The sequence below is a fragment of the Lagenorhynchus albirostris genome, chromosome X (assembly GCF_949774975.1).
Source record: "Lagenorhynchus albirostris chromosome X, mLagAlb1.1, whole genome shotgun sequence".
Taxonomy (NCBI): Eukaryota; Metazoa; Chordata; class Mammalia; order Artiodactyla; family Delphinidae; genus Lagenorhynchus; species Lagenorhynchus albirostris.
In genome coordinates, this window is record NC_083116.1 from 71,617,604 (window position 1) to 71,636,608 (window position 19,005).

At 48.8% G+C, this 19,005-nt stretch overlaps 1 protein-coding gene across 2 annotated transcripts in view; it reads right to left on the bottom strand.

The window, feature by feature from the left end:
- Positions 1–410: 410 nt before the first annotated feature.
- The window catches only part of GJB1 (gap junction protein beta 1), a 44,929-nt gene continuing 26,334 nt past the window's right edge, over positions 411–19,005 (bottom strand). The window contains exons 1-2 of one of the 2 annotated variants that reach the window (XM_060137814.1): positions 2,054–2,157; positions 411–1,670 (exon numbers count right to left, since the gene is read on the bottom strand). In XM_060137814.1, coding sequence (XP_059993797.1) covers positions 800–1,654 — 855 coding nt within the window. In that variant the 5' untranslated portion in view covers positions 1,655–1,670; positions 2,054–2,157 and the 3' untranslated portion in view covers positions 411–799. Of the gene's footprint in view, positions 1,671–2,053; positions 2,158–19,005 lie in introns of those variants that run through there. The other variant, XM_060137813.1, reaches the window with a different exon arrangement.

A 19,005-nucleotide genomic window follows, 5' to 3' on the forward strand; every position in this document is an offset into this window, starting at 1 on the left:
GCCTGGGGGGTGGCGATCCCTCCTTGGCAGTCTCAGCTACTCAAGTCACTAACTCTTTTGCCCATTCCTTTCTTGATCAGCAAAAAGCCAAGGTCAGCTCATCCAGGGGGAGGTCAGAGGTTGCAGGAGAAAGAACTTCACAAACACACAAGCCACCTCTTCGTTTACTGTAAAATCCTGTTTAATGTGTAACATTTCAGGCAGAGAGAGGCCTTAGGGACTAGAGGCAAAGGCAGCCCTGACCAACCCCCACTCCAGCTTATCTGCCTGCTTCTCCCCCCCTACCTCCTCCACCCCAGACATGTCCTCCTTTTCCTCGGGCCCGGCAAGCACTCTTCCTCCTTTTCTTGTGTTTGCTACCCTCCCTTCTCCACCCACACGTCCACAGCACCCTCCCTCCACTCCACTTGCCCACATCCCTCCCTACTGATGTGACTCCAGAAATAGGGTATCTGACAGCACGGGGTTAAGATTAGTTTCATAATTGGAGATGTTGTCAGAGCATCCTACCTCTGGTCCCCAGTGGTCCCAGGGAGAGAGAGAGTGAAGTGGAAGGGGTGCGGGCAACGAGCGCGGCCCACACGCCCAGTAGCCTTGAGTGTTGGCGTGGGTGGCCTCCAGCTCCCCACCCCTTCAGCCCCTGAGGCAGAAGGCCCTGGGAGGAAGGGAAGTTGGGAGGGAAGGAAGGTTTTGATGGAGCAATCCCTAGCAGTCCGAGGCCTGTGCACCGGCAGGGGAGAAGGAGGGGCAGGCCGGTGCAGGGTGGGGGACGGGATGGGAGGTTGCCTGGTCTGTGGCATCAGCAGGCTGAGCAGCGGTCGCTCTTCTCGGCCAGCCCGGCCCCGGTGCCGGGGCTGCGGCGCAGTATGTCTTTCAGGGAGCCGTCCTGCTCGCTGAGCAGCTTGTTGATCTCGTTCTGCTTGTACTCAGGTGAGAGGCGGTGGCCGAAGCCCCCGGAGCCCTTGCGGGAGGGTGGATTGGAGTGGCGCTGGGCTCGGCGGGCGCAGGCCCGGAAGATGAGGTACACCACCTCAGCCACGTTGAGGATGATACAGATGCCGGAGGCGGCCAGCATGAAGACGGTGAAGACGGTTTTCTCCGTGGGGCGGGACACGAAGCAGTCCACTGTGTTGGGGCAGGGGTAGGCCTCACATTTGACCAGCCGCACCATGGCATAGCCAGGGTAGAGCAGATAAAAGACGTACATGAAGGCGGCCTCGAACAGCAGCCGGAAGACCACGCTGATGACATAGGTCCACCACAGTGTCCCTGAGATGTGGACCTTGTGCCTCTTCACCTCCTCCAGGTGTAGGGGGTCCCCGTGGCCCTCAAGTCGCAGCATTTTCTTTTCTATGTGCTGCTGGTGAGCCACGTGCATGGCCACGAGGAGAGCTGGGGTGGAAACCAAGATGAGCTGCAGAGACCACAGACGCACATGGGAAATGGGGAAAAAGTGGTCGTAGCAGACGCTGTTGCAGCCAGGCTGGAGGGTGTTACAGATGAAGGAAGACTTCTCGTCACCCCACACGCTCTCGGCAGCCACCACCAGCACCATGATTCTGAAGATAAAGATGACCGAGAGCCACACTCGGCCAATGGCAGTAGAATGCCGGTTCACACCACTGAGCAAGGTGTACAAACCCGTCCAATTCATCCTGCCTCATTCACACCTGCAAAACATGAGCCACAGAGCAAGCTGTCAGGAAGCTGGGGCCGAAAGCCAGGCACCATGACACTGCCTGACACTCCCTTACCCCTTCCAAGAGCCAGTGACAAAAAAGGAAGAAGGAGAGTCATAGCTTTCCTCACCACCCCCTCTCCCGTGCTAGCCTCTCCTTCTCTTTCTCTTCCTCCTCCTTCTCCTCCCTCATTCACTTGATGACTTGACCTCCCTGAGCCCCATCTCCCTTCTTCGCCTTCATCCAACATTCTTTCCTCTCCTGCCCTTTGTTGCCAGGCCCATCTTGTTCTGCTGTCGGCCCATCCTCTTTAGCTCCCCCTCCCCCAGCTCCTTAAGTCTGGACCTGGGGCAAACCCAACAAAGCCTCATTACCTTGGGGAGCGCCTATCCCTGAGGCCACCCAGACAGGTCCCCTATGGTCTCATGTCTGTGCAGGGGGAGTGGTCCCTGGGTCCGCGCCTGCGTCCCAATTCATCGCCGCCCGGTGCTGGGGAGTCATATGCTGCTTTATACCCAGTGTCTGCACAATGGGACCTTTGTGGGGCTCTGAACAACGCCCTTTAGAATTCAGATCAAACGCCCTGACTTCCGCCCACCCTACACACAGAGCACTTGTGTCCCAGCGCCGGACACCCAGCCTGCACCCACCTGTTCTGTGCCCGCCCGGTCCATCGCCGCACCCGCCCCATAGCCCCACCAGAAGAATGGCCACAGCGGGGCGGGCGGGGGGAAGATGGAACAAAGACAGGTGCATGTAAGAGGGGACCCGGGGGAACCAGGAGGCTCTGGGCTGAGGCCCTCTCCGGTGACTCTACTAGAAACTTAGATTCAGCAGGATTTTTCCTAGGCTTAGATCCGCTCCAGGGAACGGGTGAGCTTGAGCTTAGGAAAGGGAGCTCACATTTATCAAGCCAGGAACTGTGCTAAGCGTTTTCCCATACATTCTTTCTTTTGACCCATTTAGCAAGCGTCTAAGGACTGTTACCCCAGTCTTTCCAGCTGAGGAAGCTGAAGCTCAGATAAGTTAAGTAACTCACTCAAGATCACACAGCTGAAGTGTTTGAGTAAGATGAAACACAAAGGTATCCGCAGCAGAAGTCTAGGCTCTTTCCACGGTATAATCCTTGTGCTTTTTCTGATGGTGTCCACAAAAGCGAAGCCTAGCCGTTAATGACAACAATAGCAGCAGCAGCAACAAAAGCAAAGGCTAATGCTAGCCATAAAAGCACAAGAAACAAGGAAGCTGCTGACCGGTGCGTACAGTCCAACTCCAGTGTCATGGAGCAAACCCTGACCATCCCTCCTTGAGCCCATATCGAGGGTGGCCAGGTGAGGACAAGCCAGGAGGAGAAAGCAAACGTTAAGCAAGCAAACAGAAAGTTAGAAGACGGAATAGGTAAGAGTCACCTAGCTTTGGGTGTGAATCCTGGTTCTTCACTGGCTACGACTTTGGGCTGAGTTACCGAACCTCTGAGTCTGCCGTGTTCATCTATAAATGGGGCTAATACCCAGGGTTATGGTGAGGTTCAAAGAAGCAACCTGCAAAAGTTCTTAGCCCAGCTCCAATATCATAGTTGGTGATCAAGGGAAGTAAAAACCTTATCAGGAAGAGAATACAATGTGGCTTCGGAGGAACTAAGTGATCTGCCAAACCCAATATCCCTCTTTTTTCCTTCCCAATGCTGTTGTTGACCTATAGTGTCTCTCTGAGACAGAACAGACTGTTCCATTGCTGCCCTGCCCCCAAGTCAAGCATACATGGTAACTCCTGGTTTCCTGAGTTTGCCGGTTGCTCTAGGGAAGAAATTCCCCTCTGTCCCTTAGGCAGGCAAAGAAGGCCTCCTTCTACCTCCCACCACTTCTGCCATTAAGTTGCAAGGAGATCATGCTGGAAGCCGGGAACTGGCTGTGAGAACACACAGGCCTGGATGCAGGGGCAGTGGTTGTTGTAGGGGAAAGGGTAGGGTATTAGCAACTGGAAAAGCTGTGGGGAACGGAACGGAATGACAGGAACTAGGGGACGAAGGGACGGCCCATGGGAGATAGATTACGTCCCTGAACAAGGTTCCTTCATTTAGCTTAACAAAAAAACCTCAGCCAGTTTATGCTGTGGGCCTAAACCAGTATGGGAAAAGCAGGGACGCAGGTGCCCTTTCTCCCAAGCCTGGGATTCTGAAGGCAGAGCTGCTACAGGAGGTACCCCGGGAAGAAACGCTTCATCCAGTGAGACATGTTAGAGTCAAAAACAGGTGGTCGAGGAGCATTATTAAGAATAACCATTTCCTGAACCCCTGTTATGTGCCAGGCCCTTGCACGCACACGATCTCATGTGAATCTCAGAACAACCCCGTGACGGAGGTGTTATTTGTAATCCTCATGTCACAGACGAGGAAACTGAGGCAAAGGAAGGCGAAGGGACTTACCCCAGTGTCACAAGGGTCATGCAGTGAGTACGTGCCAGAGCTGGGATTTGAGCCAGGTCAAGCTGACTCCAGAGCCCATACCCTTTCCCATAAGGTTTTACTGCCTCAGTAAATCATTTTTCTTTCTATGAGTGTGTTTCAGAAACAGAGAGATCGAAGACTGGTCTGGCTTTTATTCTCCTCTAGCCCTTCTCCCCTTTCCTATAACTGACAGCTGTTTTCCTCTCCTCCCTTCCCAGGGCTTTCGGGGGCCTCCTGATTTGTTCTGTTTCCCCTTCCTTACCTTTCTCCAGCTGCTTCCTCAAGCCCCAAAGCAAACTTTATGTGTTCTCTTCTCTCTGTCCCTCAGCGGTGCCCCACAGACAGCCTGGCCACCCCTGAGTTTCTAGGTTCTTGTAGCTCTCCGCCTCCCATCTTCTTGAGCCCTCTGGGACATATCCAGGAGCTCCCTTTGGGGCCCCTAAGGACCCTTGTGCAGGCGCTGGGATCTCAATTTTTGCTCTCCCTTTGGAAGGAGAGCTGATCCCTATGTCAACATCAATACCTCAAGGGTTTCATTTCAAAAACATCCAGGGGACTTACCTGATTTTGAAATCCAAACTGTTTTTGTGACTTTGGGTTAAAGTCCAGGTATTGATATGCTCTGTGTTGCTCCAGGAGTGTTTTGCTCTCATGTTTAATTGGGCAAGACTTCTCTGACCATGTCAGGCTCTGGCCTTGTCCTCATATTCAGGTTTGCCCAAGCACTCGAGCACAGTTCCAAATCAGGAGATCGTCCTTAGTGCCTCCAACTAATATTATACCCACTTCTCAGACAAGGCAGTCGAGGCTCAGGGAGGTTAAATAACTTACCTCAATGACAACTGCACTGCTGCTAAATGGTAGAGTCAAATTTCAAATTTGTTCTCCTCTGACCCTAAAGCCTTTGTACACTGGCAGCCTCTCTTCCTTAAAGGACAATGCATTCTGAGACCAGGCCCATAACTCAAAAACGTATACTCCTTTCCACATGTGCCAGCATGCGTGGGTGTGCGTGCACACACGCACACTTTCATCAAGTCTGTCTCTCTCTTTCTGCTCCCACCTCTTCCCTGTACCTCCTTCCAACTCCTTGTGTCTTTCTGGTTTGGGGAAGAGAGGCCCGGCTGGGCTGGCTGAGGTTACACTCAGCTTCAGACTCCACACTCCCTCCCCTGTTTCACAGGCAGCCTCTGGCCAGGAAAGGACAGGGACCTTTCTTTGAGATTTTCTTCTGAATTCTGGGCTGCCTTCATCAGTTTGGCGTGGCTAAGACCAAACTCCTCCAGCCCTCTGCCTCTTCACCTGCTTCTCTTCCCTGCCTACCCCCTGTGGTTCCACAGCACCTCAGTCGCTGCACTGTTCCCTCTACGCTGCCATACGTATTCTGTGGCCGGGCTTGGGTCAGGGCCAATCTAGCTCATTCCAGTTTTCTTCTTCTCTCACTCTGCCATGGTCTTTCCACAGAACTCCTGCTAATATCAGCTCCCTTCGTCACTGTTTGGACTATGCCCTCTTACGGCTCAATCAGACTATGCCCTCTTACGGCTCCATCAGCTATCTGACTTCCTGTTGCTCTCTACTTGGGCTTATTATAGCAGCCACCGTTTATGAAATACCTACTGTGTGCTAGAAGTGGTCTGTTCCTTAACTCTTATCCTCACTACAACCCTGTGAGCTGTGGGTTATTGTCTGCAATTCACAGAGGAGGAGATGGAGGCTCAAAGAAGCTGAGTAACTTATCACACAGCTGGTAAGCCAGTCCTGGAGCTCAGATTAGGATTCATGTTGGCCCCTCACCAAAGCCTGGGTCCCTTCCCCATTGCTCTGCTGCATCCTCATATATACTTCTCTCCATTCAAACCCCTCTTGTCTCTATTCTCCTCTCCCCATCTCATTTTCTAAAAGTCCATGCATTCTGAAGTACTATTCCCAACAGCTGGAACAACTTTTAAACAGCTGGGGGGGGAGCCACCCGTCTTTTAGATCTCCCAGTCATCAGTTACTCCAAGCTCAGCTTGAGTCTCCCTGTCTCCCTCAAGAAGATGGAAACACATGCTCCCAAATCTTGGCCCCATTGGCTGGTCCTCTGGGCCTGCTGAGTGCACTGTATTCATCCGCTGACAGCCCCCATGTTGGTTGCATGCCTGGTTTACCTTCTAATCAGGGAAGGAAGACAGCACCTGGCAGTGCCCAGAGGCCCCACCGAACCCTAACCCTGTGTGGCAGGAAATGTCTTAAAGAGATAAACTTGGCCACCCTGAGCTTGGTGGGGGCCCCTCAAGTCTTTCTGGGGATTTGACCCTGTGGAGATGAGGGGGATTCTTGTCTGGGAAAAAAAGAGTGAGAGCAGAAGCAACACGGAGCCTGGAAAGAGGATGAGTTGGGGGTTACAGAGAGAAACTAAGCAAGCCTGGCGGGAGGGGCCTCAGCCCAGCTCAGAGGGAAGCAGAGGAGGGATCTAAGTGGCTGAATGCTGAGCCCAAGAGAAGGCAAAACCCGGGCCTCTCCCCAGCCCCCGCTTCTGCCCTCCTGGGCCACACCAGCCCCCGGGGCCCACCTCCCTCAGCCCCCAGCTTCCTCACCTGGCTGCTGCTGCCCTTTCCCAGGGAATGTCTGCAGGCGTGTCTGCACTATGTCACTAGGTACTGTCAGCCCAGTCCAGGGGAGGGACAAAGAGTCCAGGGCTGGAGCCAGATATGGCCCACAGCCCAAGAGGAACCAGACAAACATTAACCAGCCCTACTTCCTCCCACACACAATCATTAAATAAGATTGATCCCCTGAGCTCCCAGTGGCTTTGGAGACACAAATCACGTAGCCTGAAGTTACTGCCCCGTCCCAGAGGAAGAGAGGCATCATCGTCGCCCATGTATGCATATTTAGCCCAGTCTGGGGGGCTGAACTGGATCTGGGCTCATTAACAGCCCTCAGCCTTCCCCCACCCCTGGCCATAGGTAGATCCAATGTGTGCCATCCCTTCCATCCCTTCCAGCTCCCAGTCTTTAAAATGATATGACTATGGGGAGGAAAAAAAAAAGCCATGGGCAATGCTTACTGGCCCCTTGAGGCTGAGGTGAGAGACAGCAGTGTTTCCCCCACATGGCAGTACCAGAGTGCTCTGTGGCCCTCTGTTTATTGCCCATGCCCTGAGTGGCTAGGGATGGACCAAAGTATTTCCAATCCCATCCCAGAACCCCAAAACCTCTTCAGAATTGCCTTCTACCCTCGGGGCCAAGGCAGTTGAACCACAAAATGTATCGTGTGCAGCAACAGATCTTGGCAATCATTAAGGTAAACAGAGAATGTCAACCATTAACTGAGGGATCAGTCCAGTTTGAAGGAAGGTTTACCTGAAGATCCTGCTAATTCTGTGACCTGAGGGGCAGTGAAGAAATAAGTGAAGTCAGCAGAAACTGGTCATCTGCCTTCTCTTCACCCCAGCCCAAGCTCACTGCCAGAAAGAGAGCCAGAGCTCTGGCTTCCCTTGGCCATACCCGGGCATATGGGTACATCAATTGATAAGTCTTCACTGGACACCTGTTGGGTACCCAGTACTGGTTACATGCCAGGGGCAGATGGCAGGAGAGGGGAAAACATCCTAACTGTTCTTAAGGAATTTATCAACTTCCGGAGGAGACAAGACCAAGACTCAAAAGTTGCCATGAGGGATTTCCCTGGTGGCGCAGTGGTTGGGAATCTGCCTGCCAATGAAGGGGACATGGGTTCGAACCCTGGTCCGGAAAGATCCCACATGCCGCAGAGCAACTAAACCCGTGTGCCACAACTACTGAGCCTACGTGCCACAACTACTGAAGCCCACGTGCCTAGAGCCTGTGCTCTGCAACAAGAGAAGCCATCACAATGAGAAGCCCTCGCACCCCAACGAAGAGTAGCCCCCACTCGCCGCAACTAAAGAAAGCCCATGGGCAGCAACAAAGACCCAAAGCAGCCAAAAATAAATAAATAAATAAATAAATTGTGTGTGTGTGTGTGTGTGTGTGTGTGTGTGTGTGTGTGTGTATACATACATAATAAGAGTAAAGTATGGGTGGGAGTTGGAAAGGTAAAGGGTAGGGTTAGCATTCCGGGGAGGAAGAACACTGTGAGTAAAGGCACAAAGGTAGGAATGAGTGGGGCATGTCTGGGAGACAGAAAGGAGACAAGACTGTGTTGGGTGGCTGTGGACAATACCATCAGTCAGCTAAGGGGCTCAGAGCAGGAAGAATATTTAAAGTCAGGTAGGGAATTCCTTCAGTGAGTGTCTGGTAAACTTGGTATAAGGCAAAACTGAGCTAGACACCATGGGGGACAGGCTGAATGCCATTCTTTGGCGCTTGGCAGTTCCTGCTGAGAGTACAGGTTGGAGTAGATAAAGAGGACTAGCTTTTCTTGAGTACTTAATGGGTGAAAGGCAACGTTCAAAGTTCTTTGCAAGTATCACTTTGATTCTCAAAATAACCCTCTGTGGGCTTCCCTGGTGGCGCAGCGGTTAAGAATCCGCCTGCCAATGCAGGAGACACGGGTCCAAGCCCTGGTCTGGGAAGATCCCACATGCCGCGGAGCAACTAAGCCCGTGTGCCACAACTACTGAAGCACGCGGGCCTAGAGCCCGTGCTCCGCATCAAGAGAAGCCACCACAATGAGAAGCCCGCAGACCGCAACGAAGAGCACCCCCTTGCTGCAACTAGAGAAAGCCCGCGCACAGTAGCAAAGACCCAACGCAGCTAAAAGTAAATAAAATAAAAAATAAATTTATTAAAAAAAATAGCCCTCTGCGGTATATGCTATTAATATTCCCATGTTACAGGGGAATTAAGGCACACAGAGGATAAGTGACATAACTGAGGTCACCCAGCTAGCAAGTGACAAAGCAAGATTTGAACCCAGGGAGTCTGGCACCAGAGCTTGTTAGTTTAACCATGACATCACAGCTGATGAGCTCTATAGGTCCCATGGAGTATCTGAGTGAGAACTGGTCCTTGACTCTAGAAGGGTCTAAGCTAGCAGGAGAGATGAGAGGTATACCCGAGTACCTACAACAAGGGAGTATGTCCTAAATGACATACGTAGATATGAGGGGCCAGAAGGCATTCAGATATAGGAGTATTAAGGTAGGTTTTATTGGAAGAGGCAGAGTGGGACATGGGTCATAAAAGAGGTAGAGACGCCAGGCATTCCAGGTGACAGGAAGCTGTGAGATGTTTAGGGAATGGTGGGCAGACCTGTTTGACCAGAAGAGAAAGCTCCTATAACAGAGCTCCTAGGAAGGGAAAATACAGGTCAACATCAGTGTGTATTCATTGTTTCTTAGAGTTCGGACATGGTCTCTCTAGGGTGCTTGCAGTTCTAGGCTACAGGAAGTCTTTTAGAGTAGTTTGTAGCTGTATAAAAAATACTATTGTTAGAAGCCACTTATCCTCTGCCTGTTTATTGCTGCTTGAATACATCTTCTGGATGGGGTGCTGCAAGAGAGAGAGGAAAGGCGAGGGGAGAGAAGGGAGAGCAAGGGAGAGGGAAAGAGGGGAGGAAAACGGAGAGGAGAGGAGGAAAACTGTACTGCAGGGAGCAGTGCAAATCCATTTGCTTCTGGTAAGCAGCTAAAATCAGCGTCTGCCTTGAATCCTAAGTAGACCTTCTTCTTGCAGTGGACGTTTTGGGGGAATATTAAAATTTTTTTTACATCAGACTGCTTATTTCCTCAGATTCACTCAGGGAGATCTTCATTAGATCTGGAAACATACAAGATAAGAGGCCCTAAACATAAGCCTGCTGTCTCCGGCGTGGCTCAGACATTAGCCCAAACAAGGGCTTTCCCCATTCTGTTCCACCCAGGACCAGGACAGTTGCTGGAAAAAACTGATCACTTTATTTCAGAGCACATTTCACCAGCAACATGGTCATAGTTCAGAGGTTCTGAACTCATCAACAGAATCAGCAGGCCGGTGGGAGCTCTGCTCATCATACCCCAGAGCAGTGCCGGCTGCCTCAGCACAGCGATCTTGAGGCTTCCCGGGATGGCCTGCAGCAGTACTGAATTGCATGTGGAGTCCATCATCCAGTCCGTCCCTGGGCCTCATTACTGAACAAAATGTGGCATTTTGTATGGCTTTGATCAATGAGACAGCATTGCTGTATGGCTCAGCAATCAAAGGGGACAGCTTCCCATATAAATGTTGCTTAAGACACACAGGCCAAAAAGATCTTCCCAAATGGGTCCATAAGATTAAGGAAATGGCTAACCCTGAAAATCTGCAGAACATTTCAAAAGTCCCCACCCCAGCTCAGGCTGTGGAAGGTTATGCAAACTGTTTCCATAAGGGCTGCTAGGGAAAAATGGAAGTTTTCCTGTATTCATAATTGGTTTTCGTTGTCACAAATCCTTTTTAAAGGACACATATTATATGAATGAGTTTGTGTCTCAGGAATTCATATTCTTAGAAGAGGTCAAGAAGGGGGAGTTATTGGGCTTCCCTGGTGGCGCAGTGGTTAGAGTCCGCCTGCTAATGCAGGGGACACGGGTTCGTGCCCCGGTCTGGGAAGATCCCACATGCCGCGGAGCGGCTGGGCCCGTGAGCCATGGCCGCTGAGCCTGCGCGTCCGGAGCCTGTGCTCCACAACGGGAGAGGCCACAACAGTGAGAGGCCCGCGTACCGAAAAAAAAAAAAAAAGGGAGGAGTTATCAATATTTTTTCAAGAGAGTTTCTGAACAACTGGACACAGTGTACCAATTCACTTGACATTAAGCATATACCTTTTGCTCTCAGGACAGTTTGGAGCAGGGAACAAAGCAAAGTTGCTTCAGCCATCCCCTCAAAAAACCTAAGAGTGTAAAATATCCTGAAACCAGCCCCACATGGTCAGGATAGTGCACTCATTCTACCAACAGTAAAGCTTATTGATTTCTTGGGAGTAAGAGCATTAAGCAGCACTATATCCACTCCCTGCAGTTTGAAATTCACTTTGCCTCCATTTTTGTATTTTATCAAGACCCGAATTCCTGGGGTTTGAGGAATGGTACTGTATTTCACTGGCATCTGATCACTGCACCAAAAGAGGGTACGCTTGCAAAAGATTCCAGAAAATTCCACATCATTTCAGGTAGCCAAGTGAAACAAGGGTAATGGGAAATTGGAACTTTTGGGCTCCCATCTTAATGCTACAGCTTGATGTCCATTTCCTGATCTTTCTGCTTTGGGATACAGTGTGCTGTAGGACCCAGGGAGCGGTGCAGGGGAAGAAAATTCCTAGGTTGCATCCAATCCCAAGGGGTCTAGACGTAGCATGATAGCAGTGAGGAATCAGAGAGGAGTCCAGGTTATAGCCAGAAAAATGAGGCCAAGAGTCAAGTTTGAAGGGTGACGCAAAAAGGACACAGAAGAATTTAGCTTGTTCTGCTAATTGTCCAAGTTTGCTAATTGTCCAATCTGATGAGCTGACTCCCTGCCCATTAAGCTGCTAATAGTTTAGTACTTTCTTTCCAGTTTCCTTTCTTTTTCTTTTCTTTTTTTTTTTTTTGGTCGCACCCTACAGCTTGTGGGATCCTAGTTCCTCGACCAGGGATTGAACTCGGGCTCTCAGCAGTGAAAACTGCAGAGTCCTAAGCACTGGACCACCAGGGAATTCCCACTAGTTTCCTTTCTTTACATATACACTGATCACTGAAATCATACTGTATATAAAGGGGATTTCTTTTTCATAGGATCCTTTTCCAGGACTTCCAAGTAGAAATGTATTGGTTCATCACCCACCCCCTCAAACTGATAATCCAATAAAACATGTAAATCAGGCCTAAATAGAAGTCCCGAGGCTCATCATTTCTGTCTAATCTTTGGACTTCTCTGCTCTTCCCTCTGTCACCCAAGTTTGTCAACAATAACACCATGAATGCCTCATCCAGAATCCCTCTGCCTCAGCAATCAGAGCCACTGCCCCTCTTATTTCTCTGAACCACCCAGTGCTCTTATGTCAATACCTAAGGGAGTGCCAGGCTGCTGACGACACCCTGAAGGCCAAGGCTTTTGTTGACAAGCATTGCTCATAGGAGGGATGGTAGGCTGCCTAGGTACGAAACCCAGGCACTTTTCCCCCAATTCCACCTGCCCCAGTCAACTCTGCTGCCAATTAAAGGACTGATTCCTAGGCCCATTCAGATCCTGAAATCATGAACCCCATTGCCTTCTGCCTAAAGCTGCCCCTGTTCCTGTTCACGTACATCCATCCACCCTACCAGGGATAGGGAGTCAGCAAGTGTGTTACAGGGATTCCTGGATAGCCTCACCAACCTGGATTCCAGGGAGAGAACTGTGGGTCAGAGGGGTACCCCTAAGAGCTTGAGTCCAACCTTAACTCTCATCCATAATGCTTTGAGCCAACTCACCTCCAGCCCCAGCCAATACAGTGGTGTGTGTGTGTGTGTGTGCGTGCGTGTGTGTGCGCGTGCGTGTGTCACAAGGAGAAAATAGGATCTACTCCTATATATCTTCTTTAAACTGCCAAATCAGTCCCTGCAACAGGCTCTGAGCACTGTATAAAAGAGGGAGCTCTCATACCTCTTCATCCTTTACAGCCTTCATTCTAACTTGCCTACTTCCCTTAATTTGTTCCTTGCACCTGAATAGGACAATCCTGCTCCCAAGCCTCTCAGACAAAGATTTTGTCTCCCTTCTGTTTCCATCCTCATCTTGCCTTCTGTTTAAAGATTATGGTTCTCCTCTATGGCTTTGCTGCTCTGGGCCTCCACATGTGAAAACCTCTTCTATTTGGATGCCCCTAGGATCCTTCTCCCTCTGCTCGCCCCAGAAGCAGACACATCCTGAATCAGGATTCCATAATCTATGGAGCCTCTGCCTCAGATAAAAAAATAAGAGCTTCAGATTCTCTGAAGAGGCCTCCATTTTGGTTGATTTTTCCTCCTACAAAAGACAAGGGTGATTGAGCTACTTCATTGTCTCCTAGGCAATGGGTGTTCAGTGGCATTGGATTTGCCAGCATGAGGGCGCTTTTCAGAATGTCAAGTGGTTATTGATTGCTGAATCTGTGTTGGTGCTTTAATAAACATAAACTGCTCTTTCTCACTGTTGACATTTCACTTCACAGTGTTGGGGATGGGTTGAGCTGTAGCATGCACTGAGGTTTGGCCTTACTCCTAGAGAACAACATTGTCTACAAAACTGAGTTACACACCTTGATAAAGAAGCCCTGACTGTTATCACATGAGTCACAAGAACTTCCACAATGATTTCATACTTATCACAAGATTTTGGGGAGGGCTCTTTCCCAAGTATTAACCCACACTTTAAACTAGGTAGCCACATACGTAGCATTGGAGTGTTTCACTCAGTTCTAATGATCGTAAGTTTGTCTCTGAGCCCGGAAGAGCAATTTCTGACGTTGATTCCTAGAGCTGGCTGTTGCTTCCAATTCCACACTATGCTGTACCCCTTACACTGAAAATTTGAGTGTCAGAAGACCTTCATAACCTACCCCTCTTCAGGGTGCTTAAAGCCACCACACATAGTGTGGGAGTCTTAAACTGGATGATATCTGAAAGTGGGCTTCTGCCCTATGTCTTTTCCTTCTTAACCACCTTTTTAAAAATTAATTTATTAATTTATTTTTATTTTTGGCTGTGTTGGGTCTTCTTTGCTGCACACAGGCTTTCTCTCGTTGCGGCGAGCGGGGGCTACTCTTTGTTGCGGTGCCGCAGGCTTCTCACTGCGGTGACTTCTCTTGTTGCAGAGCACAGGCTCTAGGCACGCAGGCTTCAGTAGCTATAGCACATGGGCACAGTAGTAGTGGCTCACAGGCTCTAAAGCGCAGGCTCAGTTGTTGTGGTGCACAAGCTTAGTTGCTCCGTGGCATGTGGGATCTTCCCAGACCAGGGCTCGAACCCATGTCTCCTGCATTGGCAGACAGATTCTTAACCACTGTGCCACCAGGGAAGCCCTTAACCACAGTTTTTGAATGACATGTCTATACTTGCCGTCTACACTTCTTCATCTCCCGTTCACTCTTCCATTCCTCTCCAGTCTGACTTCTGCCCCTGCTCCCTACTCCATTGAAATAGTTTTCACCAGGGTCACTTTGTTGCTAAATCCAATGGACATCCCTCAGAACTAGTCTTACTGACTCTGAGGTGTTGGATTCAGCTGACCACTCCCACCTTCTCTAAAGTTCCTTCTTTGATTTTTTCCCTTTTATATTAATTTTTTTTTTTTTTTTGCGGTACACGGGCCTCTCACTGTTGTGGCCTCTCCCGTTGTGGAGCACAGGCTCCGGACGCGCAGGCTCAGCGGCCATGGCTCACGGGCCTAGCCGCTCCGTGGCATGTGGGATCTTCCCGGACCGGGCCACGAACCCGCCTCCCCTGCATCGGCAGGCGGACTCTCAACCACTGCGCCACCAGGGAAGCCCTATATTAATTTTTTTATGTTTGCTGTTACACAAGTAATGCACGTTCCTTATGGAAAACTGGAAAATACCAAAACAAATCATAAAAATAGTCTGTAACAGGAGCCTGCGAGCCACAAATACTGAGCCCACGTGCTGCAACTACTGAAGCCCACGCACCTAGAGCCCATGCTCCACAACAAGAGAAGCCACCGCAATGAGAAGCCCGTGCACCACAACAAAGAGTAGCCCCCGCTCACCGCAACTAGGGAGAAGCCCGCGCGCAGTAACGAAGACCCAACGCATCCAAAAATAAATAAATAAAATAAATAAATTTATATTTTAAAAAAGTGTTATTCTAGGGACTTCCCTGGTGGCACAGTGGTTAAGAATCTGCCTGCCAATGCAGGGGACATGGATTCGAGCCCTGGTCCGGGAAGATCCCACGTGCCACGGAACAACTAAGCCCGTGCGCCACAGCTACTGAACCCACGTCCCTAGAGCCCATGCTCTGCATCAAGAGAAGCCACTGCAATGAGAAGTCCGTGCACCGCAACGAAGAGTAGCCCCTGTTCGCCACAACTAGAGAAAGCCCGCATGCAGCAATGAAGACCCAACGCTACCAATAAATAAATAAAAAAGAAAAAAAAATAGTCTGTAACATCACCACCCATAGATAACCATTACTGCAAGGTGTGAAACCTTAGTCATTTTTCAATGAAAATATATACATATACTTTTAAAATAAAATTGTCATTATAGAATGCATATTATTTTTATGAGGTATAATTGACATGTAACATTATATTAATTTTAGGTGTACAACATAATGATTCAATATTTGTATGCACTGTGAAATGATCACCACAGTAACTCTAGTTACCACACATAGGTACAGAATTTTTTGTGTGTGATGAGAACTTTTAACATCTACTCTCTTAACAACTTTCAAATATGCAATACAGTATTATTTACTACAGTTACCATGCTGTTCATTACATCCCCATGACTTATTTTGTAAGTGCAAGTGTGTACCTTTTGACTCCCTTCATGCTTTTGCCCACCTTCCACCCCCCACCTCTGGCAATCACCAATCTGTTCTCTGCAATATGTATTATTTTATATCCTCTTTCACTTGCCATTATATCATGACCATTTAAAAAATGTCATTAAATATTTTTCTAAAACATATTTTTTAACAGCCTCTTCCAATCCATTCTCCAAACTTTATTCAGAGTGATCTTTCTAAAATATATATCTGATCATATCCTTCCCCTGCTTCAAATGCCCCATTGGCTCCTCACTGCCTTTAGGATAAAATCTGCCTATAACACCTCTTCCCCATTTCTTTGCCAACTCTTCATTCTTTGAAACTCAGCTCAGATAGTCTGCCCTTCACATACAAAGGTTGAGGAGAGGTGAGAGGTAGCCAGTAGCCATTTATGCTAAATTCAGGAGTTTAGGTTTGGTTCCGTCCCCTTTCTCTATCCCTCATTTCCTCCTCTGTGCTGTATATCGTAGTCCACCATATTGTCTGTTTACTTGTGTGTCTCCTCTATTGTGTGTCTCCTCTTACTTGTGTGTCTCCTCGTAGTCCACCATATTGTCTGTTTACTTGTGTGTCTCCTCTATTAGAATAATACTTTTCTTTTAATTAATTAATTAATTTTATTATTTATTTTTGGCTGCGTTGGGTCTTTGATGCTGCACGTGGGCTTTCTCTAGTTGTGGCAAGCAGGGGCTACTCTCCGTTGCGGTGTGTGGGCTTCTCATTGCAGTGGCTTCTCTTGTTGCGGAGCACAGGCTCTAGGGACGCGGGTTCAGTAGCTGTGGCGCACGGGCTTAGTTGCTCCGTGGCACGTGGGATCTTCCCGGACCAGGGCTTGAACCTGTGTCCCCTGCATTGGCAGGCAGATTCGTAACCACTGCACCACCAGGGAAGTCCCTAGAATAACACTTTTTTATATATAAATTTATTTATTTTATTTATTTATTTTTGGATGCGTTGGGTCTTCGTTGCTGCGTGCGGGCTTCTCCCTAGTTGCGGTGAGACGGGGCTACTCTTGGTTGTGGTGCACGGGCTTCTCATTGCGGTGGCTTCTCTTGTTGCAGAGCATGGGCTCTAGGTGCGTGGGCTTCAGTAGTTGCAGCACGTGGGCTCAGTAGTTGTGGCTCGCAGGCTCTAGAGCACAGGCTCAGTAGTTGTGGCACACCGGTTTAGCTGCTCCATGGCATGTGGGATCCTCCCGGACCAGAGCTCGAACCCGTGTCCCCTGCATTGGCAGGCGGATTCTTAACCACTGCGCCACCAGGGAAGCCCCTAAAATAATACTTTTTAAAAAAAATTTAATTAATTAATTTATTTATTTTTGGCTGCGTGGGGTCTTTGTTACTGTGTGTGGGTTTTTCTCTAGTTGCAGCGAATGGGGGCCACCCTCCATTATAGTGCATGTGCCCCTCACTGTAGTGGTTCTCTTGCTGTAGAGCACAGGCTCCAGGAGCGCGGGCTCAGTAGTTGTGGTGCATGGGCTTCGTTGCTCCGTGGCATGTGGGATCTCCCCAGACCAGGGCTCGAACCCATGTCCCCTGCATTGGCAGGCAGACTCTCAACCACTGCACTACCAGGGAAGTCCCTAGAATAATACTTTTTAAAGGCAGAGACCATTCATCTCTGTATCGGTACTAGGTACCTGGCACGTAGTAGGTGTTTAGAAAAATTTTAATGAACGACAATTGAATTAATGATGGATGTGGCCAACAAAGAAATGAAATTGAGTTTTTCAACCTGTTATTAAACTGTCAACATGAGAATGCAGGGAATTCCCTGGCAGTTCAGTTGTTAGGACTCTGCTCTCTCACTGCCTAGGGCCCGGGTTCAGTCCCTGGTCTGGGAACTAAGATCCCACAAGCCGCGTGGTGCGGCCAAAAACATGAGAATGCAAATCGTCTTTTATCTAGGCATTACTCCAGGCATCACTTCCAGAATTGGGATGATCTGCAGAGTGGCCTTAGCTAAAAGCTCCATCCAGTATGTCCTGGAACAGATCCTGCTACTGAGAGACCATAAAGGAGTGTCACACATGCCAACCTACTCGGCCTGCATCACCCATCACAGTTACCCACTCTTCCAAGGGAAGTGATCCAGGGAGCTCAGTCAAGAATCCTTTTCCATACTACTCAGCCATAAAAAAGTACAAAATAATGCCATTTGCAGCAACAAGCTGCAAGTAGAGATTATCATACTAAGTGAAGTTAGTCAGAAACAGAAAGATAAATACCATATGATGTTACTTATATGTGGAATCTAAAATATGACACAAATGAACCTATCTATGAAACAGAAACAGAATCACGGACGTAGAGAACAGACTGATAGTTGCCAAGGGGGTGGAGGTTAGGGGAGGCATGGAGTGGGAGGCTGGGGTTAGCAGATGTGAGCTTTTATATTTAGAATGGATACACAACAAGGTCCTACTGTATGGCATAGGGAACTATATTCAATATCCTATGATAAACCATAATGGAAAAGAATATAAAAAAAGAAAATGTATATATATATATATATATATATATATATACACATATATATATAAGTATGTATAACAGAATCACTTTGCTGTATGGCAGTAATTAACACAACACTGTAAATCAACTACACTTCAATTTAAAAAAAAAAGAATCCTTTTCAGGGAAAGATTAATTTCTGGATCATGATAGCCTCCCTTTGCTAAAGGCTCCAAAGAGGTTCTGCTTCCACCTCCTCCCCTCTTCAGCACCAGTCTCTGCTCTCTCCAGCTATTTGTAAACCCGCTGGCCGAGGACAATGGACCTGCATTGACCTCAGCTTATTTTAAATAAGGTGTGGATAAGAACTTTATCTGAGTTGTGTCACGTCTCCTACCTTATCACCCTCAAGCAAACTGTCAGGTTGAACCAAGGCTTCTCCGAAGCACACTGTTGAAGATTTTCCAATGAGGTTTCCCAGATTTTTCTTCTCTCAACATGTCACTCCATGTTCAGCAGCAGGAATTGGCCTTGCTGAATTACTAATGAGGTGATGTCTCAAGACTTGGCTCCAAAGTTTTCCTCTCCTTTTCATTCCTTTCAATAAATATTCGTTAAGTACCTATTGTATGCCAGGAACTCTGTTAGGGGCCGTAGGGGATGCAAAGATGAATAAGACAAGTCTCATTAGTTGTTTAAATAACCAGTGTGAGGCTTCCCTGGTGGCGCAGTGGTTGAGAGTCTGCCTGCCGATGCAGGGGACACAGGTTCGTGCCCCAGTCCGGGAAGATCCCACATGCCGCGGAGCGGCTGGGCCCATGAGCCATGGCCACTGAGCCTGCGCATCCGAGCCTGTGCTCCCCAACAGGAGAGGCCACAACAGTGAGAGGTCCGCGTACCGCAAAAAAAAAAATAAATAAAAAATAACCGGTGTGAATAAGTGAAAAGTGTTAAACAGAAGTATAAGCAATATGTTGTGGGAACACA